This window comes from Pantherophis guttatus, chromosome 4 (genome assembly GCF_059756535.1).
Source record: "Pantherophis guttatus breed Tessera chromosome 4, ASM5975653v1, whole genome shotgun sequence".
Classification (NCBI taxonomy): Eukaryota; Metazoa; Chordata; class Lepidosauria; order Squamata; family Colubridae; genus Pantherophis; species Pantherophis guttatus.
Window position 1 is genome coordinate 153,972,565 of NC_142066.1, and position 24,031 is coordinate 153,996,595.

The following is a 24,031-nucleotide window of genomic DNA, read 5'->3' on the forward strand; positions in this document are numbered from 1 at the left end:
TGTAGCACACCTAGATAGTTTGGTAATTATAAGGATTTGTATATGCAGAAAAAGGTCCAAAATTGTCCTGAGATGAGTACCTCTGTAGGGGTGCTGGGAAGCAGCAGTGTGTGATAGCTGTCACAACCATATTCTGCTTGAGTTGTTTGAGGAGGCCAATGTTTCAATACTGCTCACTTTATAAGTTGTACTTGAGCTTAATGTAGCATGGCTGCTGTTTCTTATATCTATTGCTTTGAAAAGCATTCCAGCAAAATGTTGATGTACATCATAATGTGTTTTTTATAATTATTACCATAAAGCATACATAATTCCCACATTATTTATGTGGGGATTATGTTGTGTTCACACAGTGAACAAATACTTGCAGTGTTTCAGTATATTGCTTTATGTAGCCTTTGTCATTCGGGTACTCGTTAGATACCAGTGGAAAATTCTGGAAGTTGCAATTCAGATGGTGAGCACCAGGTTGGGTAGACCATTTAGAAAATAGAAAAGGACTGTCTAAAAATCTGTTTTACAGGTTGTTTTACACCACATTTTGAAAGTGCCTGACTCTGTAGAAGTCAGTTGTACTAGAAACAAACCTTTTAAATTATATTATATGAAGAACAAATATCCTTCCATAACATAATCTGTTTCTAATCTATTTAGTAAATTTTATCTTGCTTTAATGTATACACTCAACAAGTGGTAAAGGTTTCTTCCTGAGTTGAGATGAAGTCCTAGCATTGATTTCTATATTTATATACTTAATAGAAATCCATTATATAGAGAAATAACAAATCAGAGAATTAGGCAGAGAAGCAGAATTCTGACAGAGTAGCTGTCAAGATTTTAAGAACAAGTAGTCAAACATTATTTGGTAATTCTATTCATTCAAATATTAGCACATGGTCATGTCTCTTTCTTATTTATTTATATATTTATTTCAATGTATATGGCTGCCCATGTCAACACCATAATTCTGGATTGTTAACAAATTTAAAAAATATAATATAACAATATCAGAATAAATACAGATTGGCAGCCAAGGTTAAAAAAAATGACACCCATCACCACACCACCCCACAGACTTTGCTATGTACAGACTATGTACCAACCCTTGTGTCTGTTGACAGACCAAATTGCTATGAAAAGTCAGCAGGACTGGGGCTAATCCAATCTTCTTCTCTTTACTGTTGCAACCATTGATGTTCTCCGGGAATTATTCTTCAATGTTGGCGATCATACTTCGTACGAGGGTTAGGAAGCTTCAGGGAAAAGTTAAGTAATGAATGCATTAGCTTAATTCCTTGCCTACAGCTTGAAGTGGTACATTCAGATGGCAAATTGGTATAAATTGATTGTGACTATGGGTCATCCAGTTGGTGTTAACAACCCCACTTTTTAGATTTTTTTCCAACTTCCTACTTTCCTTCTACCTCTTTCCGTCTACTTTCCCCAGCATTAGAGACTTCTGCAGAGAACTAGCCTTTTCAGAATGTGTCCAAGTATGAAAATTTAAACCAAGTGAAAACTGAGTTGATTTGCTTAATGATCCATTTGGTTTGTTTTCTTGGCTTTCCATAATATCCTTTGGAGTCTTCCGCAGTACCAAAATTCAACAGTATTTCTTCTGTCCTGCTTATTTGGTCAATTGGATTATACTGATAGTATATCATTGTATTCTTTGTATTGCTATGATTTGTTTTCAGTCTTCTTGATTTTTTTCATTCAGCCTCAACTTACATTCAGCAATAGCAATAGGACTTAAAAACTGCTTCACAGTGCTTGACAGCCCTCTCTAAGAGTCTGTAGAGATTCTCAGTCATCCAGGTCATGATTGCCCCAAAGCTGCTTTTTCAGGAGGCAACTTTTCAATATAAATCCTTCCATTCCCCACTATCCTGTTGGAGCTGAAGAAGCTTCTTGGATGAGAAGCGAAATGTCTTCAAAAGAAAAAACAAGAAAGTCCAGTTGCCTCCTGAAAAAGCACCTTCGGGACAGCCCTCTCTAAGCGGTTTACAGAGTCAGCCTCCCTCTCCCCCCCACCAACAATCTGGGTCCTCATTTTGCCGACCTCAGAAGGATGGAAGGCTGAGTCAACCTTGAGCCAGTCAGGATCGAACTGCTGACAGTGGGCAGTGAACTAGCTCGCAATACTGCATTCCAACCATTGTGCCACCACGTTTCTTATTTGACTAATTGTGAATCTCTTGGGATTTTTACCTATTTTCTCTCCCTCTCATTCTTCTGTTTTCAACTGTTCTTGCTTCCTTTAACGAAGCTGTTCGAATAATTAAGATATTCCCACCCACCCCCAGCCCCCTTGTCATTCTTCAGTTAGTCCACAGGTGGACAACAATGGCCTCTTCATAACCTGTGGACTTCCACTCCCAGAACTCTTGAGCCAGCCATATTTTCTCAGGGATTCTGGGAGTGGAAATCCACAGATTGTAAAGGGGCCATTGTTGTCCATCCCTGACTTAATCACTACCCAGCATATTATTGTGATAATTTCACTCTTGTTCTTGGATTGGGCACAAGACCCCTATATATTTTCATAACTTTTCATTTATAGTTTAAGCCTCCTTTCCCCCCCTGTAGTTGCAATTTTATTTTCTTCTTTTCCCAGTCAGGAACATGCAACAGCGCTGTTCTTCCTTTCTTCATAAATTGGAGAAAAATGTCTCACAGGCTGAGTTTTCATGATAAATCTGTGGGCTTTTGCAATTTCTATTCCTGTTTCCCAGTCCTCCTCACCTACACTCCCATTATTTTTATTTTATTACTGATCCCTCCCTTCATCTGTCCTTTTTTTTTGAAAGATGTTTGTGATCAGTTCTTACAAAGCAACATTTCTTGTGTTTTTTATACAGATTTCTCCCCCATAAGTCTTCTTTGCATAAGTTTCATTTGACTTTTCAAGTTTATTTTCTGTAGTTTATGTCCAAATGCACGTTCCGACCCACCCAGAAACAAAACCTTGTAACTGTAAAATGTTGGCTATTTGTTACAATTTTTCTTCCTTTGGCTTTATTTATTTATTGCTTGAATATTTTGTAGCCATCAAAATATTTTACTTACGTTTTTCTTTAATGCACACAAAGCTGTTTTAGCTCTGTTATTCAGCAAAAAGTGCATCGTTTTTAACTAATACATTTGTTTTTCAGTCCAAACAGCAGCTGCATTACTCTTCTGTTCTTCTCTTGATTAGCAGGCTGAAAACAAATCATCTGTACTTTTTAATGGTATGATCTCAGCCTTTTAACATTTACAGAAGTACTTGCCTAGTTGTTTCCCAAACCATGCTGAGGTTTTCCTGCATTATTATTATTTTTTTTTATCCTTTTCTTTGATTAAAATTCTGGCATTAATTATTATAGCTAACCGAGATTGTTGTTGTTATTGTTAATCTTCTATTGAGGGAAGTTCTAGAACTTTTTGATTTATTGAAAACAAACAGATCACTAAATCCAGATGGTATCTCTCCAAGAGGTTTTACAAACTCAAATACAAACTGCTGGTTTTCTCCCAAAACATATAATGTCCCTTAAACTGGCCTCATTACCGGAAAACAACAGCGTTGTCATTATAGTGCCAATTAAAAAAAACAAAACAAGTAGTTACAAGACTGTTGGCATAACATTTGTTTTGAGTAGATTTATGGAAAGTATGATTAAAAAGAACAGTTATAAAAATGGAACATACTTTGTTTTAAAAAAAAGTTTTTTAGTATTTGCACCACTAACCATTTAGAATTTTTTTTAAAATACCCACATGCATGGAGACACAAAAATTGTGATTCCCATCTACAGCAGTTGTGTGTGAGCTCCAGGATCACAGACATTACGCTGCAGGAGTGTTAGGAGCAGGAAGATGAGGTTTCCTTGCATTAATTATTTGTACCATTTGGAGAATGTTACAGGTAGTCCTCAATTTACAACAATTCATTTAGTGACCGTTCAAAGATGCAACAGCACTGAAAAAAGTGACTTAACAACATCCCCATGGTCATGTATTCAAAATTCAGACCCTTGGCAACTGACTCATATTTATGACGGTTGCAGTGTCCTGACAGGTCCTGTGATCTGCTTTTGCGACCTTCTGATAAGCAAAAAGTCAATGGGGAAGCCAGATTGGAAGCCACAACCCTGTTACTAACTTAACAACTGCAGCGATTCACTTAACTGTGGCAAGAAAGGTTGTAAAATGGGGCAAAACTTATTTAACAACAGCCTCGCTTGGTAACAAATTTTGGCCTCAATTGTGGTAATCCATTGAGGACTACCTATATTGAACTGTGTGTGCTTCCCATAGTATTAAAAAAAAGCGTACTTTCAAAAAATTATTTAAAGTTCTTTTTCCAGTCAAGGATACATTAAATCTGTCAGATTTATATTAGATGCAGTGAGCAGTGTTATGCGGTTATTAAAATATCTGCACCATGTTAGAAAGTATGTGCAGGTGGCTATCATCATTTGTCTGATACCATGAATAACTAAAATACGAATAATAAACATTTCAGTCCATGGATATTGGATATTAAGTTCCAGAGCCCAGAACTCTTACATTTCTCCCTTAAAAAGTTCCTTTGCCTTCCTCCCATAAACATTTTCTATGTAATATAATTGCATTTGTTCCTTTGGTCTTGCAAGATTTCCCTGGTCAGCCGAGCCATCTGGTTTAAGGTGGCATCTTTGTGCTAGATTGTTTTCTTCGGAGCAATCAATGAGCTGATGATAGATTTTGCCACTCACGCACCCCTAGCTTCTCTGCTGCCACAGCTTTTTTACAATTTCAGGAAAATCCCATCACCTTTATATCCAGCGATCATGTACAGATAGTCCTCAACTTACAACAGTTCGTTTAGCGACTGTTCAAAGTTACAGTGGCACTGAAAAAAGTGACAAGTCCATTTTTTACACGACTGTTGCAGCATCCCCATGGTCTTGTGTTCGAAATTCAGTTACTTGGCAACTGACTCATAAATTTGACGATTGCAATGCCCCCAGGTCATATGATCCCCTTTTGTGACCTTCTAACAACCAAAGATAGGGGGAAAGCTGTCTTACTTAACAGCTGTGTTAGTTACTTAATCACTGCATACTTAACAACTGGCAAGGAAAGTCGTAAAATGGGGCAAAACTCACTTAACAAATATCTCGCTTAGCAACAGAAATTTTGGACTCAATTGTGGTCGTAATTCTAGGACTACTTGTACTTGTGTCTCTACTTTGAAAACTCTGACCATGACTAATAAAGTCCTTGCAAATCCAAATATGAAGGAATAAATTCTTTGTGTGGACAACCTAACCCTACTCAACCTAACTTTACTCTTTAAAAAAAAGTATGCTTTATGCATGTAGAGAACTACATTCTTCATCTTGCGCATGTGCAAAATATAGATAGTCGTTGACCTACAACAATTCATTTAGTGACCGTTCAAATTTAACAAGGTCCCTGAAAAAAGTGACTTATGACTGTTTTTCACACTTAACGACCGTTGCAGCCTCCCCATGGTCATATGATCATAATTTGGACGCTTGGCAACTGGTTCCTATTTATGACGGTTGCAGTGTCATGTGATCCTCTTTTGCCACCTGACCAAGCAGAGTGAACGCGGAAGCCAGATTCGCTTAACAACCCTGTTACTAGCAACAGGGTTGCTAATAATGCAGGGATTTGCTTAAATCTTGTGGCAAGCAAAGTCGTAAAGTAGGAGCAAAACTCGCTTATTGACATAAATTTTGGACTCCATTGTGGTTGTGAGGACTTACCTGTAATAAAAGAAAATGAAATACCTGAACGCCTTAATATGCATGGTACGTTCTGCTCATTGTTTTATTTTATTTCAATGCTGTTCAGTTCCTACAAGCTCTTGAGAGGCTTAAGCAATCAGCGTAACATAGTCTTTAAAACAGAACAAAATCTTTGAAACCTGCCAAGCGAATGTGCCACCATTTGGTTTAGAATAATATTTAACCAAATGTTCTCCTATAGAGCTATTATCTCAGCTGGTAGCTGAACTAAACTAACGAGGGCCTCGTTTGAAAGACCAGATCTAGGCTGTTTCTCATGGATGTATGAAACCATGCCTAATGAGATAGTGGACCGACTGGAACAAAGCCTATATTTGGTTGATTGTGGGAACTACAGGTGGTGCTTGACTTGCAACCACAATTGAGCCCCAAATTTATGTTGCTAAGCAAGGCAGTTGTTAAGCGAATTTTGTCCCATTTTATGACTTTCTATGCCACATTTGTTAGGCAAATCACTGCAGTTGTTAAGTGAATCATGCAGCCATTAAGCAAATCAGGCTTCTCCCACTGACTTTGCTTGTTGGAAGCCAGCTGGGAAGGTTACAAATGCATCACATGACCCCAGGACACTGCAATTGTTATAAATACATGCCAGTTGCTGCAACAGTCATAAGTGTGAAAAATGATCATAAGTCACTTTTTTCAATGATGTTACAACTTCAAATGTTCACTGAACAAATGGTTGTAAATTGAGGTCTGCCTGTATTTAAATTTGAAGACTAAAATACTGGTCAACTCTAATATCTGACAGTCTTGTTTTTATAATTTACTTTTTTACCTTTTGAATCTAACAGATGCAAACTTGTGCTGCAATTGTGGATCAGTCAGTATTCCTGAAAATTAATGTTTACATTCTCCAGGAAACCTGTACAGTTAATCTTTCACTTTATTAGTTTGATAGGACCAATAAGATTTTGAACTCTTAGTTTACTTTTTAAGAACTAGATAAATAAAACTATTCTATTGGAATTCACAATTCTGTTTCCAATGAAAGAGTTAAGGGATGGATAATGATGGATGGATGGATGGTGATAGATGATTATAGGTAGATGAGAGAGTGGGAGAGGGAGGGAGAGAGAGAGAGATAGCAGTTAGGCTTTATAATACCATTTCACAATGCTTTACAGCCCTCTTTAAATGGTTTACAGAGTCAGCAATTGCCCCAACAACCTAGGTCCTCATTTAGATTCAGATAGATGGATGAACGGGCGGACAGGCAGAGTTATAATTTGCAGAGATTCACTCTGGTTGTAAGTCAAGGACTATATATACCTCAGATAAATGTACTCTAGGGAACCTTCCACCCCCTGGAAATTTCAACCATTTCTTTCCTGAAAATTTCTCTTGTTCTGATATTATTATTTTCCCTACTTTGCCTCTAGTTTGCCAAAAAAAAAAAAGGTCCTTCTGAATTAAGCAATAGGAGAGGTTAGTGGCATTTAAAATTCACTCCCCTCTCATCTGATCCGTGTATAGGGAGATCAGAAGGAACAGGGAGAGGTTGATGTGACAAGTGACTTTATTCTATCTTTACTCCAAGGTTCTCAAGATTTCATGTAGAATGTCAACCTTTTCTTTGAAGGAGGATTCAGAAAAAAAGACTGATCTGCTTATGCTAAAAGATAAAAGCAAATTGTTAATCTTTCTCTAGCTCGGCCATTTAACTGTACGTTAACATTCTTAGGTCATTAAATGTTTGCTCGGGTTTGCTTGAAAAAAAAAAAAAGCTAGATATGTTCGGTATTAATTTACAGCTGGCCGTTCCATAGGTAGATCATTTCTCAGCCTATGTTCATGATTAAAATCTTGAGCTTGAATCTTTCATAGATCAAGGATTGGATTGCACTCCCTGAATTCCTCCCCCCCCCTTACATTGGTTTGGAACAGGAGCGTAACAGGAAATACTACAGAGTCTGTACATGCATTACATTCCTTTCCCGCCCTGAGAGAGGTCTAGCTAACAAAGCTTTCTTTCGGAAAAAAGAGAGTTCAACAGCGGATGCACCATAGAATCCAAACATCCTTTTCTGCTGAAGAAGAGAATTCAGCTTGCTCGGTTTAACAATAAAAGAAGCCAAACCATGCGGCAAGTAGATATCGACTTTATTTAGTGAGATCCCCTCCCTCCCTCCCCAGATGCTCGCTGTGAAGAGACTCCACAATGACACACTTGCTAGTAAGTAATAAGGGACATTGTGTACCCAGAGTATTTAAGAACTAAGGTGGAGAAGGATCGGACAAAATGTGCGTAATTTTCAACACTTAGCAAATTTAGAATCTCTCAGTTTTCCTGTTTGCATGGGCTCATAATGTGATAGGGGGCATTCAATTCAGCACAGGGGTTTTGCTTAATTCATGAGCGTTCATGACCTATCTCTTCCGTGAGTATATACTAATTTTAACAGCTCTTCTTCGTGCTTCTTTGAAGTCCAAAGTTTGGCACAGATTCAAATATGAAAAGTTTCTATAGAGCCATTAGGAATATTAAACGTGAGATAAGAGTACCGACCCATCTTCTTCGGTTTTCTGTACCACCAGGTAGTGGTGTAGGGATGATGGGGCCTTGTTGTCCACTTTCATCCTTTACCTAGAAATGTTTTTCACACCTCAAATTTAATGATTGTTGACATCATGAATTTTCATCCCTGAGTTAAATATTTTTCTGGAGTAAGCAAAGGGCATAGAACGTAGAACTCAGAAAGTTGGATCAGACCTCGAAGGTCAACTAGTCCAACCCTCTGCTCAAGGCAGGAGAGCTTATACCATCCCGTCAAATGGGTGTCCTGTCTATTCTTGAAAACCTCCAGTGATGGAGCACCACAAATCCAGGAGGCAAGCCATTCCATTGATTATTGTTTCTCACTTGTCAGAAAATTTGTCCTTAGTTCTAGGTTGAATCTCTCTTTAACAAGCTTCCATCCACTTTTTGTCTTGCCTCCTGCTGCTTTGGAGAATAAGTCGATTCCCTCTTCTCTGTGACAGCCTCTGAAGTAAGGGAAGACAGCTATCATGTCGCCTCTGTTCCTTCTCTTTGATAGGCTAGATATGCTACCTAAATTGTTCATCATATAATTTAGCCTCCAGACCCCTTATCATCCCTTGTTGCTCTTCTCTGCACGTTTTCTAGGATCTCAGCATTTTTTCCCCAATATTGTGATGACCAGAATGGACACAGTATTCTGAATGTTGCCCCATTAGTGTGACATAAAGCAGTATTATCACTTCTCGTGATCTTGATTCTGTCCTTCTGTTAATGTAATCCAGGACTGACTTGGCTTTTTTGGCAGCTGCTGTACACTGCTGGCTCATAGTTAAGTAGTGATCCATTAGGACATCTAGATTCCCCTCACAGTTACTACAGTTGAACCAGCTACTGCCTATTCCATACTTTGCCTATGGTTTTTCCTGCCTAAGTGTAAGATTTTACTCTTCTCACCATTCAGCTGCATCTTGGATAGGGCCCAAGGCTCAAATCTGTCAAGATCCTTTTGAATCTTGAGTCTTATCTTCCAGAGTGTTAGCAATTCGTCCCACTTTGGTGTCATCTGCTAATTTGATGAGTTCTTGTTCTATCCCTTGATCTAGATCATTTATGAAGAATGTTTGAAGAGTTCTTGGCCCAAGACAAAACCTTGGGGTATCCTACTGCATGCTTCCCTCCATGTAGATGTAGCTCCATTGAGGACTACATGTTGAGTGCAGTGGTCAGCCAACTGCAAATCCATCTGGTGGTGATGCTGTCTATTCCAATTACTTCAATTACTTTTCTTTTTTTCTCAAGGACTTGGAATAGCCTTTGCCTCAATATTTCTTAATGGGGAACAGAGGTGTATCGAATTCAATAGCCTTTTCTATTGCTGCTTGTCTGCTTTCGTTAGTCTTGGAAATATATTACGTAATCTGGGAGCTGACAGGGAAAAGAAACCGAGAGCAGATGGAATCATATTAGGCCTATATATAAAAATTGGTGGAAAGGATTATTTTGCTAAGGGAACTGAAATACCAATATTACACAGAGGGAAATAAGATCTGGTTTCTGTGTTTTAGTTTTAATTAAAATGGAAGGTTTATGGCAATCAAGATATAAAAGACTTGTTCAGTCACCCTGAAACTAAAACTGAAAATGGGATTTCTGAGGTGCTGTTTATTTCCTGCACATACTTTGGGGTGTCCAGTTTTGAGATCTTTTGATGAAGCAGTTTTAACATTAAATCCAGAGAAGCAGATTTTTAAGACCTGCAACCATTCATGTTTCATTCTTTAATTCATAAGCCAGCAATGTCCTTAATATTTCCTTTATTTTCTAACTGTTTGATATAAAAGGGTTGTGTGTTTCATTTCAAACACTGACATCATCAAATAAATTGACATCTTGGGTTTCTCAGATTGAGCCAAAGCATCCAGTCTATGCTGAGGAATTAAAACATGCTTGAGTTGATTATATTTGCGGCTGTTGTGAATTAGGATGACAACATTCCATTCGAAGTCAAGAAAAGTCTTTAAAATAGTTATTACAAAGAAATTGCCTTAAAGTACATATTCCAGATTCCACTTACAGCTTCCAATAGAATATTTGGCTCCCTATTTTTAAGATAAGAGATTTTTCATAAAGTTAAATATTCATAAGACACAACATAAAATTCCAATTTATGACTAACAAGACTAAAATATGTTTGACTGCTTGTAAATCAGGGAACAAAATACCCTTTTTATTATATATCGACCCTAGCAATTGCTATAATCTTAATGAATACAGAAAAACTTTCCAAAAGAGTCCACAGCGGTTAATATTCTATAGATAATCTTTACTTAGTGACCAGAGTTGGGAATAGCGGTTCCGTTGCTAAGTGCCATAGTTACTAAGTGGAAAATCATATTACTACAATGGACTTATGACATCACTTTCCATTTGGTTTTTAAGCAAATCACTGTGGTTGTATTAAGTGAAACATCACATGACCATGATTTGCAATTCAATCTATGTATTTTCCATTAATTTTGCTTGTTACAAGCCAGTTGGGAAACATGTGAATAGAGGTAATGTGGACAATTTTAAATTTGGTTCAAAGCTATTCGTTTTTAACAGTATATCATCATAACATGATATTTAACATGGTTTTTAACAAGGCAGCCAGGAAGCAGGGATTCTCTGTATTTATTCCACATAGATGTTGTTGAGATAATATAAGCCCAACATTATTTTTTTTAATCTAGTTAATTAAAAATATCACCGTCAATAGATAACCTTCCTGTAAATAATATAAATTCTTAAACCCTATGTAAACCTTCCTCTAAATAATGAGATCCTATTTTCCCATATAAAGTTTCCTCCATAACTTACCCACCCAAAGAAAATGTTCATTTGACATTAATATTGGAAGGAGCCTGGATAGCTCAACAGACTAAAAGCCTGTTATTAACATTCAGCTGTCTGCAATTATTGCAAGTTCGAATCTCCCCAGGCTCAAGGTTGACTCAGCCTTCCATCCTTTCTAAGGTAGGTAAATTGAGGACCCAGTTTGTGGGGGCAATAAGCTGACTTTGTATAAATATACAAAAGTATGAAGGCTATTGCTTAACGCATTGTAAGCCACCCTGAGTCTCCAGAGAAGGGCGGCATATAAATCTAATTTAAAAAAAACAAACCCTCTTAATACATAAATTAATTCTGGGGCAATATTCATTTTAATGGCATTCATTTTACCCTGCTAATTTAATGGGTTTTTATTCCATTTATTATTAACTCTGTTCTCTGAAACATTTAACATACTTCATTCCACATATTTAGAAATATTTTTTAGGAATATAAGACTGTAGATACTTAATATAATCTGTGGCATTTACAAAGCCTAGTCCTTTACATTGTACAAATGTTCTGATTTTTTGAATTGATTTTGCTTGTCTCTTGTTCAGTACCAAAGGCAAAAGAAATCTGGCTTCACAAATTTCTTATCTTGTATTTTTAGCATTTTCAATTACAGAAGTTGTCTGATCAATAGATGGCATTTGACGCTGTCCTGTCTGATGTTGGTCACCACATTATAAAAAAGACATTGAGGCTCTAAAAAAGAGTGCAGAGAAGAGCAACTAAGATGGTTAAGGGCCTGGAGACTAAAACACACGAAGAACAGTTGCAGGAATTGGGTATTGAAAAGTCTAATGAAAAGAAGGACTAGGGGGTGACATGATAGCAGTCTTCCAATATTTGAAGAGCTCCTACAAAGAGGAGGGAGTTGACCTATTCTCCAAACAACGGAGCAACGGATGGAAATTAATCAAGGAGAGAACAAGCCTAGAAATAAGGAGAAACTTCCTAACAGTGAGAACAATTAACTAGTGGAACAGCTTTCCTTCAGAAGTTGTGAATGCTCCATTATCAGAAGCTTTTAAGCAGAGCCTGGACAGCCACTTGTCTGACATGGTATAAGATTTCCTGCTTGAGCAGGGGGTTGGAGAAACCTCCAGAGTCCCAATTCTGTTATTCTGTTCTGTTGACTTGTATTTCCCAGGCTTGAAAGTCTGTTAGGCTGAATGCGGCCTTCTTCAGCCTTGTGATTGTCACTACATGAACTTACTTTTTAAATGTCCTTTTGAGAATCTGGCAAAACCAAACTCTCCGTCCTACAGCAGTCTTTTCTATTTACGGCTTCTTTCAAATGTAGACTTCCAGAAAAGGAAGTCCAACTTTCCCTTCCAAAAGAAATTCCATTCTGGAGGAACATGGTAGACTTAATGACACTATGCTCAAGGTAGTACAGATTATTCCTTTAGAGACCGAATTTAAAGTGACACTGAAAAAAAGTGACTTCCTGACCAGTTTTCACTCTTTAACAGTTGCAGCACCCTCATTGTCACAAGATAAATATTCGGGCCCTTGGCAACTGGCTCATATTTATGAAAATTGCAATGTCCCAGTGTCATGTGATAGTTTTTGGTGACCTGATAAGCAGGAAGCCATATTCAGTTAACAGCCGTGTTGCTAACTTAACAACTGCTATGATTCACTTAACAACTGTGGCAAGACAGGTCATAAAACGAAACAACTGTCTTGATTAGCAACAGAAATTTGGGGCTCAATTGTGGTTGTAGGTTGAGGACTACCTGTATCTAAGCTCAGAGTAGATCCAAAAATCCCCAGAGCAGATCCTCTCTGATTTAGACTTGACTGAAACGAGCTTTGTCTTACAGGTATTCCTCAGGTTATGACCATAATGCAGCCTACACATTCTGGTCGTAACTCATTCATTTTACAAACCATCAACCATTTTTCTAGTGAAATCAATATTCTCAGGTATGATAGGTAGGCTATGAAGCACTCATTGGTTGAGACCAAGCCAAAAACAGTTTGGTCTAGCGGTTAAGGCACCAGGCTAGAACACAAGAGACCATGAGTTCAAGTTCTGCCTTAGCTATGAAAGCCGCTGCAGCTGGGTGACCTAGGACGAGTCCCTCTCTTTCAGCCCAACCCACTTCACAGGGTGGTTGTGGGGAAAATAGGAGGAGGAAGGTGTGTGTTGGATACATTTGCCACTTATTTATAAAAAAAAATAAAGGCTAATTAGAAATAAAAAAATATTCATTTCTAGTTGGTGCCCTTCCTTCCTTCCTTCCTTCCTTCCTTCCTTCCTTCCTTCCTTCCTAATTGCTTTCCTGTGCAGCAGGCTGAAGGATGTTCCTTATTAGAGTCTGAACTTCTTATTCTTGGAGCCCTGGTGAAATTAGTCTGAGCACTGCATGAAATGAGGTCAAGCCTTACTTGTTCCCCCTGGGATTGTGTGTTGCTCACCTATGATTTATTACACTGTCTTTTCCTTGTCGACTTACAGGAATGCCTTAACAGCGGAACCCCATCACCATGTATCCCCTGGCATAGAAACCCTGCATTGTCTTTTATATTTTCTTCTCTGAACCTTCACACATCGTTTTATGACACGATATACCGGTATTTGTGTAATTTAAATGAGTCTTTTCTGCTTCTCCGCTCAAAACGGGCAACAATAATAGAAGGAATATTTTTAAACCATCTGCTCTAACGCAAAGAAGAGTGAAAAGTATCTAGGTCAGCTGTTTGCAAGAACCATAGGAAAAAGAAAGGGTTTCAAACCTCGCTTGAAAACTAAATCAAGGTAGCGTTAGACCAGCTTCAGAGAGCTATCCATGCTGCAATAGACTGTGGTCTAAAGCTAACTCGGTTTAGCTTTCGAGGAAGCTTTGAAACCATTGCAGAATGGCTGCTTGCCACGCGGTGGCCCAGTGGCTTACTTGCGTGCCATGGCTGTGGAGCTGGCTCAGCAGCATAGCACAAAGCCACAGATAACACAATACAGTCCCAGGCATAGTCGCCCTCACCAGTCTGCAGTCCACTGCCGCGGCTGATCTCTGTCACCACTTTGTTCCTGCTGTTGATGTGGCATGTCCACCCTGGTCCTTTGCGAGGCTGCTGACCAAATAGCAAAGATCCGTTAGGACAGGAAGTGGCGGGATGTATGTGTGTGTCAAAATGTATAAATGAGGGAAGAGAAAGATGAGTGAGGCAGATAAAGTGCCCCTTTGTGGTTTTGTCATGGACAGGCTACTAAGTTCCTGAATTTTTATCACATGACCGCAGGGTCACTGCCGTGGCCATGAATGTTCATAAGTCCATTCAGCACCGCTGTAACTTTGAATAGCCTCCGAACGAATGGCCACAAAAAGACTACCTGTGGTTAGTAACCTTTTTGTTAAGCCTTAGTGCAGGGGTATCTACCCTTGGCAACTTCAAGACTTGTGGACTTCTGCTTCCAGAATTCCTCGGCCAGCATGGCTAGATGGCAAATTCTGGGAGTTGAAGTCCACAGGGTCTTAAAAGTTGCCAAGGTTGGACAACACTGCCTTAGTGAATGAGACCTTTGTATGTTAGTGTCATCCAAACCTGTTAAGAGTATACCTCTCATCATTTTCCATAATAAAAATATATCTGCTGCTGATGGTAACTATAATCCAGTTCATTCGAAGGCTGCTTTAAATTATCCATATTCTCTCACTATAGTGGTGCAGTCCTGAAGCTGTATTAATTGAAACGGGACAACTGAATAGTGTTTGCCTTTACAAGTTATCAAACTTCTTACAAAGTTACCATTTCAAGAAAAAAAATACAATAGGTAGTTGTTTCCCATGAATCAGTTTAATAAATCTGCATCTTTTTTTTTTGTCTTAGAAGAAAAACATTTTTGTTATTCCCAGCCATATTTCCACAAGTAATAAGAGCAAGGAAATAAAAGGGTGGGAAAAGTATATTGGTTAGATCTAGCTCATCAAGTTACTTGCCACTATTTCTATACAGTGACATGACATTTGAGTCCCAAATACCTGTTACTAAGTGAATTTTGCCCCATTTTACAACCTTTGCCACAGCTGTTAAGTGAATCACTGCAATTGTTAAGTTAGTAATATGTGAACATTAAGTGAATCTGGCTTCTCCATTGACTTTGCTTGCTAGAAGATCACAAATGGGGATTACATGACCCCAGCGTTACAAGCGTTATAGCTATGAACCAGTGGCCAAGCATTCTGAATTTTGATCACATGATTGTGGGGATACTGCAGGTATCGTAACTGTGAAAAGTGGTCATGTCACTTTTTTCAGTGCTGTCCCGAGTGTCCAAATTTTGATCAACCATGCTGCAGTGGTGATAAGTGTGAAAAACGGTCATAGATTGTGGTGGCGCAGTGATTAGAATGCAGTATTGCAGGCTGACTTTGCCCACTGTCTGGAGTTCGATCATGATGGGCTCAAGGTTGACTCAGCCTTCCGTCTTTCTGAGTTCAGTAAATGAGGACCCAGATTGTTGGAGGGAATAGGCTGACTCTGTAAACCTTATAGAGTGCTATGAAGCAGTATATAAGTCTAAGTGCTAGTGCTATAAATCCTCTTTTTCAGTGCTATTGTAACTTCAAATGGTCACTTAATGAATAGTTGTAACTTGAGGATTCCCTGTAGTTGGCAATTCGTAGCGTAGAAGAGAATGAATTACTTTAAATCACAACCCTAATTTAAGTACCAGTAAAGCCAACAACAATTGGTGATTTTAGGTGAAAGACAAACCCTTGGCTGACATTCTGAGAGGATCTTAAATATTTAACTACAGAAAAAAAAAACACTTAACACTTCTGTTTAATGATAACAAAAGTCCTGACATGGACTTTAATGAGATGTTCACATGAGTGCTTCCATTTTTCTTAGGAATTATTCAGCCAAAGACTTGCAGAAATTTGTATTATTCTCATCCTATTGAAGCAATGGGAAACATTCCTTATTTTACAATCACAGTTCAATAGCTTGGACTGCAAGATATTGTTTTACAGACAAACCTATTCTTTTATTGCAATACAACATGAAGTTCTTTTCAAGCAGAACAAACTACATAAGCTCAACTTCTTTGCAAGTTTTAACCTCGAAATATTTGTAGTTAATGCCTTACTTTATTATTAGAGAAGCTGTCCAGGTGGTGGTTTTATAAAAGACAAAGGTGAACAAAAAGCACTTAAATTTGACTCCAAATCTTTTATCAGGCCTCTTTTGTTCACTTACTTGCTTCTTCATTTTGAACTGAAACATGGCTGAAACTTTTTTTTTTTTAATTATTGCAGCCTCTTTGTAGAAGTTTGCAATTGAAAAACTTCTGGAGAAGCCAAGAGAGTTTAACAGGTTTAACAGTAACAAGAGTTGGAAGGGACCTTGGAAGTCATCTAATGCTCACACTAGATGATTCGAACTGCCGACCTTTCTGATCAACCAGCTTAGTGTTTTAGTCACTAAGCTACCTAGCTTGAGTTCAAAAATAGTGGAGAGGAAAATATGCTCTATGCAAGACAATGATATTCAGTATTCTCGAATTTAAAAAACACTTTAAAAATAGTGTTTTTCAGGAGCAGCATTGCTCCACCAGACACAAAAACCTACATCACACAATATTCAAATTGCAATGAAATGCCAGGTTGAGGCTAAGCAGTTTTGTAGGTCTGTGAAGGAGGTGTATAACTCCCCATTTTCATGTCTGATCCAGATTATTCAGTGGTTCAATTTAAGAGTGAGAAAATAAAGGTTAAATTCACACAAGTGGCAGCAGGAAGCCTCCCCCCCCCAATGTGTTTGGCCCTACATTCATACAGTGTAAGGAAATGCAGACAGGCCTTCATTTCTGACCATCATTGGGGACCAGAACTTCAGTTTCAGTAAATGTCTATGGAGAGCTGAAGAAGCTTCTTGGATGAGAAGCGAAACACCTTCAAAGAAAAACCAGAAAGTCCAGTTGCCTTTCAGAAAAGCACCTTTGGATTCAGTTACAGTACTAACCATTGCAGTCGTCAAGAGAATTGTGCCTGATTTTACGGTTTGTTTGTTTTTTGCTGCAGCAGTGGTTAAATGAATCATGCCATCATTAAGCAAATTTGGATTACCCAGTTGTCTTTGCTTGTTGGAAGATCCCTGGGAAGGTTGTAAATGATGATCACATGACCCCGGGACACCGCAACTGCCATTAATACATGCAAGTTGCCTGAATTTTGATCACATAATTGCATGAATGTCGTAACTGTCGTGACAGTGGTTATAAGTAACTTTTTTTAGCACCATCGTAATTTTGAACAATCGCTATATAAATGGTCATAAGTCGAGGACTACTTGTATTGCAAAATGGTTTGCAAAACAATGACCTTACTTCCAGTCCTGCAGGATGCTCCTTTACATGCTCTGAATTCGGAAGTCAGCTGTAATGTTGCAAATGGGGTAGTTGAATTCAAAATGTGGTCAATCAATCAGAATAGAGCTGGAAGGGACTTTCAAGGTCTTGTAGTCCAACCCCCTGCTCAAGTAGGAGCCCTTATACCATTTCAGACAGTCTCTTCTTAAAAACCTCAAGTGATGAAGCACCAATAACTTCTAAAGGCAAGCTGTTCGGCTGGTTAGTTGTTCTCCCTGTTAGAAAGTTTCTCTTTCGTTCCAGGTTGCTTCTCTCCTTGATTAATTTCCATCCATTGTTTCTTATCTGGCCTTCTGGTGCTTTGGAAAATAAGTTGACCGCCTCTTCTTTGTGGCAGCTCCTCAAATATTGGAATACTGCTATTATGTCACCCCCCTAGTCTTTCTTTTCTCTAGACCGGCCATACTCAGTTCCTGCAACTGTTCTTCATATGTTTTTGTCTCCAGGCCTTTAATCATCTTAGTTTTTCTTTGCATTTCTTCCAAAGTCTCAACATCTTTTTTTGTAACGTGGTGACCAAAACTGCATGCAGTATTCCAGGTGTGGCCTTAGTAAGGCTTTATAAAGCGGTACTAATACTTCACATGATTTTGATTCTATGCTTCTGTTTATACAACCAAGGACTGGATTAGCTTTTTTGGCTGCTGCCGCACACTCCTGGCTTGTGTTTAAGTGGTCTCCTAGTGGCGATGGAAATGCCTCCTTCATATATGTTTTTCATATTCCTCTACAGAAATCATTTGCCATGGGAAAACTGGGGCAGAGAATGCATATGTTTGAGGAAACTCAGGTCATAATGCTCTCTTTTTGGATCACAGACTAATTACAACTATTACTTAGATTCTTACTGCAATATATTAGTTTTTTTCCCATTGTCCTGAAAAGACCTTTTGATCACACATTTCCGACAAACCTCAAAATGTGTTTGCTAGCGAATTTGTTTTTGTTTTTAACAGCTACCTTTCATGTTTTTACTAGTGCTTTCTCAAAGGCCTTGTCCAAATGGATCTAAATAAAACATTGTTATATCGTTTGCTGTAGGAGCAGATGGTTCTTATTTCTGTGGACATAGCCTGATGAATCCTTTATACCTTAGCGTAAAATATGGATGTGATCTGTGCAGTTGTTTGCTGCAATAAAAACAATATGGATTAACAAATTCCATTACATGTAACACTCTGGCATACCATTTCATTCATTCTCTGGAAATATTCAACATCATAAACTGGAAATAATTCACTTGCTTACAAATAGAGACATCAAATTTACAGAAGATCTGTTTTCAGACTAAAACACAGCTAAGTCCCCCATTTATGACTGTAATGGAGCCTGCTTATTACGGTCGTAAGTCATGATAGTCATAATGTGGGTCGCCCACATGACCAGGTTTTGATACCATTTTTTGCAGGGGTGGTTAAGCGAATACCATGGTCGTTAGGAGGATCCAAGAGAAGTAAATGCTGGTTTTTGACAAAAATATAAATCACGATCACGTGACACTGCAAACGGCCGTAAACATGGGCCAGTTGTTGAGCACCCAAAATGTGGCCAAGTGACTATGTGAAACCATGTTGGAACTTTGAATTGGATCATAAGTACTTTTGGGAATGTCCGTTAGAACTTTGAACGGTCTCTAAGCAACCAGTCGTAAGTTGAGGACTACTTGTATAGTAATTTGCTAGAAATAATGGAGGATTTTTTTTTAAAAAAAAAAAGTCAATACTATAACATTAGAGTTACCTACCTGTGTTCTGTGTGAAACAACAGGCATTTTTTTAAAAAAATCCATTTACAACGCAATATTTCATTTCTTTACAGTGTCCCAATGTAATCTCAGTTTGAAAAAGCAGAGGAGCAGAAGCATCTTCAGCACTTTATTCTGCTGCTTTCGTGACTACAATGTTGAGACGCCATCTCCTAACAGCACCAGTGTCCTTCCTCCATTGGTGGAAGAAAATGGCGGGCTTCAAAAGGTAAGGTTTTTTTTTTTTTAATAGGGTGAATTTTGGGTGGGAAGGTGCAGCCTTATATGAGTAAATCCGCAGTTATAAATTGCCACCTAGTTCATATCAGATAAGGTACCGAACCCCTATTGAGAATCACTGGAAACAAGACTTAATTCTTTTCCTCTTAATGGCCTTAAATAAATCTGAAAAACGGTCAAAGCATTGGTATAGTGTATCCTCTGAAAACGCTTTCCCTGGAAAGTTACGTAAGACACCACGCCATCCCAAACCTCCTCTTTATTGTTGACAAGATGGTGGAACTTGATTCTATCCCTCTACTAATGCAGCCTGGAATTTCATTTCAACTTCAATGACAGTTCTCTGGGGGAAGCAGAAGACACTTTTCCATTGAGTTTTAAGCTTGGCATGGAATGAAAACGCCACTGGTAACTCTATTGGATGACCTTTGCCATTTTCTGAATGAAATTGTAAGCCCCTCAATGGTGCCACTTCCTCTCCTATCGGTGTTTGATACCATCATGGTATCTTTCTCAATTCTGGAGATGCATTTTTACAGTGGTTTCACCACTTGGACTGTACCGGGGGTGGTGGTGGGTGGAAGATCTGCCCTATGGATGCCCCTTTGTGTGGTCCATAGTTCCATCATTCCTACTTTTTTAATATTTCCATGAAACCTCCGAGAGAAATCATCTTGTCATCTGGTTTTCTCGCTATTCCAGTTCTGACTCTTCTTATGGTAGCAATTTCTCTGAAGGATCAAATCCACAGCTTGAGAATTTACTGTATTTGCCATAGATGTCATTGTTAGGGCATGTATGCTAGCTATATGTCAATGGAGATTCTCAGTCATTCAGGCCACAGTTGTCCCAAAGGTGCTTTTTCAAGAGGCAACTGGACTTTCTTTGTTTTTCCTTGAAGACATTTTGCTTCTCATCCAAGAAGCTTCTTCAGTTCTGATTGAATGGTGGAGAACGAAAGTGACCTCAATGACTCTCAGAAAGAGTACTAATGTTGACTAGAAGACTGCAAGGAATATAAATCCTTTCATCCTCTACCATTCATTCATTCAGAACTGAACAAGCTTCTTGGATGAGAAGTGAAATGTCTTCAAGGGAAAGTAAAGTCCTGTTGCCTTTTGAAAAAGCATCTTTGGGTATGCTAGCTATGATCCTATCTGCAGCAGGAAGTCCTAAGTCATTCCTTCCTCACTACTAGGTTAGACTACTGTAGCACAGGGCTGCCCTTGAAAACTATGTAGAAATTTGCAGTTGGTGCAAAACACAGCTTCCCACATGCCAGTGGGTAAGAGCTGTTCCAGTTTTATTACACTTGTATTGTGAGTGCTAGGTACCTTCTGGATTGCTTTCTCCAAGTAGAACTGACCCTTATCTCAGATGAAGATGTTTAGTGTTCCCCATTGAAGATAACAGTGTCCCCCCCCCTCCCCAAAATGACCCATATCTCTCTCATGTACCTCATCCTGTGGAACAACATACCCCCAAAAACCTAGTCGTCACTTCTGTTAGCCTCCTTCCAGAAGATGGCTAAGAGTTACAGTATAATTTGCTGCCATGTATATTAAAGTTATTATTTTATTATCCTGCTGAGATTGCTTTATTGCTTTATTAATTTTAAATGGAAATTGATTTTATTGTATTCTTGGTTTTATTTCCATTGTAAACTACCATGAGGTAGATTGATTCGATGGTACATAAAGATAATCACTATATTTTTAACCTATCTCTATCTGGCTATTAAAATAAGCAGTCATCACTTCACTTTGAAATACGTAATTGGTTCTCCCTGAATTTAATAATATATTATTGTATTAATGTATTAAATCATGCAAGTAAAATCTATTGATTTGAAATACAAGGATTGGCTGCAGTGGATGTTCTCTTAAGTATGACTATAACTGGATCCAAGTCCTATTGTGATAAGATGGGCGGCCAATAAATTGGATAAATTAATAAATAAATAAAATAAAAATTTAAGCTTAGTACTGAACCTAAGGAAAGCTTAGAATTTCATTGCTAATTACAATAATAATTTATAGATAAATATTGTTCTGGTAATGATATCATACCAGAACAATATTTATATTGAATAAGCAGCAGAGCAAAATTGTCCAGCATGGCAATACCATCACATCAAGGCTGAAAAAAAAGCTTTGTGCCCCTTTTTGTAATATCTGTTGAAAATATCAAAATTTCTAGTAACAGTTCCTTGATAATTTTTGTTGACACAGTATTTACTTTTCTTAATTTAACCAATTTCTTAAATTCTTTTTCGAGTTTGAGTTGGAACGTCTTTATTTATTAAATCTGACATGTCGGTTTATTTTATGTTCTACTGTTTTGAAATATTACACTCTTACAACGATTTTTTTCCCCCCAGGGTGACCAGATGCAGGTCATTCCCATTCCAAGTGTATGTATTTTTTTATTCTTTTTATGTTCAGTTTCTTTTAATGTTCTTGATTTGGGTTCAGATGGTCTGTATTTGTGTGTGTGCGTGTTGCCTTCTGACAAGATCTTAGAAATGTGGAACTACGATAGAGTTGGGCACCTCACAAAACCATATCTTAGTAACCACAACCCACAGAAAGCATATATTCCACTATTTGTTGATTCACTTTCACGAGCTGGCAATACTTGAGTTCATGGTAGATTTTTGTGAAACAACCATTTTTATCATCAGTTCAACACCCCACAAAAAAGAAAGTGGAGTAGGAAAGTGTACTTTCTTTTTTTCCTTTTAATCATTGGAACATGTTTAAAAAGTTAGGGTTTTCATTCCCACTCATTCCTGTCATTTTTAGGCGTCAATTCAGATGCTTGACAACTGGCTCATATTTATGACAGTTGCAGTGTCCCAGGATCATGTGATCTCCTTTTGCAACCTTCTGACAAGCAAAGTCAACAGGGAAGCCAGAGTCACTTCACAACTGTGTTACTAACTGAACAACTGCACTGATTCACATAGCAACTGTGGCAAGAAAGGTTGTAAAATGGGGCGAAACTCACCTAACAAATGTCTCACTTAAAAACAGAAATTTGGGGCTCAATTGTGGTCGTATGTCGAGGACTACCTGTACATAATTGTAATAAGAGGAATATGGAGTCTGCACCTACGTTTATTAAGGGGATACTTATTCATCAGATTTGCCTCAGGAGTTCGAAGTGGCATACAAAAAAAATCTATTTTTTTTCTCCCCCACCGCAACCTTGCAAAATAGGTTAGACTGAGAGAGAGTGGGTGGCCCATAATCACAGATGGGGTTAAAGTGGATTAGAATTTGGATCATACCAGGATCAAACCAGGCTCTTAATCATTACATCATACACAAGCTCTCTGTGTCTTTTAACTTACATATCATTTTAATTCCATGATGTGTAATGCAGCAATTTACGTTTTCATGGATTTCATTCCCCATACAAAAATGGTCACCCCAGAGTAGAAGTAAGTAACCCTCTTGCAAAATCATGAGAAAGCCAAAGGAAGGTTAAGAAAGTGATCAGTATATCAGTCAATCAGAATAGAACTGGAAGGGACATTGGAGGTCTTCTAGTCCAACCCCCTGCTCAAGGCAAGAATCGTTATACCATTTGAGAAAAGTGGCTGTTCGGTCTCTTCTTAAAGTCTTCCGATGTTGAAGCACTCACAACTTCTGAAGGCAAATCATTCAAGTGATTAATTGTTCTCACTGTCAGGAAATTTCTCCTTAGTTCTAGATTATTCTTTCCTTGATTAGCTTCCATCCATTGTTTCTTCTCTTGCCTTCTGGTGCTTTGGAAAAGAACTTGACCCCGTCTTCTTTGTGGCAGCCCCTCAAATACTGGAAGACTGCTATCATGTCACCCCTAGTCCTTCTTTTCTCTAGACTGGCCAAACTCAGTTCCTGCAACTTTTAGTCTCCAGGCCCTTAATCATCTTAGTTGCTCCTCTTTGCACGTTTTCCAAAGTCTCAACATCTTTTTTGTAGTATGGTGACCAAAACTGGATGCAGTATTCCAGGTGTGGAATTTATAAAGCGGTAATAATACTTAGTGTGATTTTGTGTCTGTGTCTCTGTTTATATTTCTCATTTGATCAACTGACCTCATTGGCATGTTCCTGTTTTTGTATACTCTGTTTAAAAGTCAAAGGGTTTTTACAGGACAAAGAAGCCTGTTATACCCAGCAATGTTTAGGGACTGACAATGTTGAGGCACGAAAACAGGAATAAAAATATTGCTCAGAGAAGTCTGCAGTGCCAGTTTATTGGTAGTCTACAAGGCTACAAATAACAGAACAATAGAGTTGGAATGCTCCTTGGAGGTCTTCTAGTTCAACCCCGTGCTCAGGCAGGAAACCCTATACCATTTCAGACAATGTTTGTCCAGTCTCTTCTTAAAAACTTCCAGTGTTGGAGTATTTATAACTTCTGGAGGCAAGTTGTTCCACTGATTAATTGTTCTGACTGTTAGGAAATTTCTTTTTAGTTCTAGGTGACTTCTCTCCTTGATTGGTTTCCACC

At 38.3% G+C, this 24,031-nt stretch overlaps 1 protein-coding gene across 4 annotated transcripts in view; it reads left to right on the forward strand.

Moving 5' to 3' along the window:
* CTDSPL (CTD small phosphatase like) overlaps nucleotides 1–24,031 on the forward strand; it is an 83,215-nt gene that overhangs the window by 23,195 nt on the left and 35,989 nt on the right. For 3 of the 4 annotated variants that reach the window (XR_004588390.3, XM_034401655.3, XM_034401657.3), the window contains exons 2-3: nucleotides 19,364–19,518; nucleotides 21,910–21,942. Coding sequence is in view for 3 of the 4 variants with exons in the window: in XM_034401655.3 (XP_034257546.1) it covers nucleotides 19,364–19,518; nucleotides 21,910–21,942 (188 nt within the window). In the remaining variant the exon portion in view is untranslated. The remainder of the gene's footprint in view (nucleotides 1–19,363; nucleotides 19,519–21,909; nucleotides 21,943–24,031) is intronic. The other variant, XM_034401656.3, reaches the window with a different exon arrangement.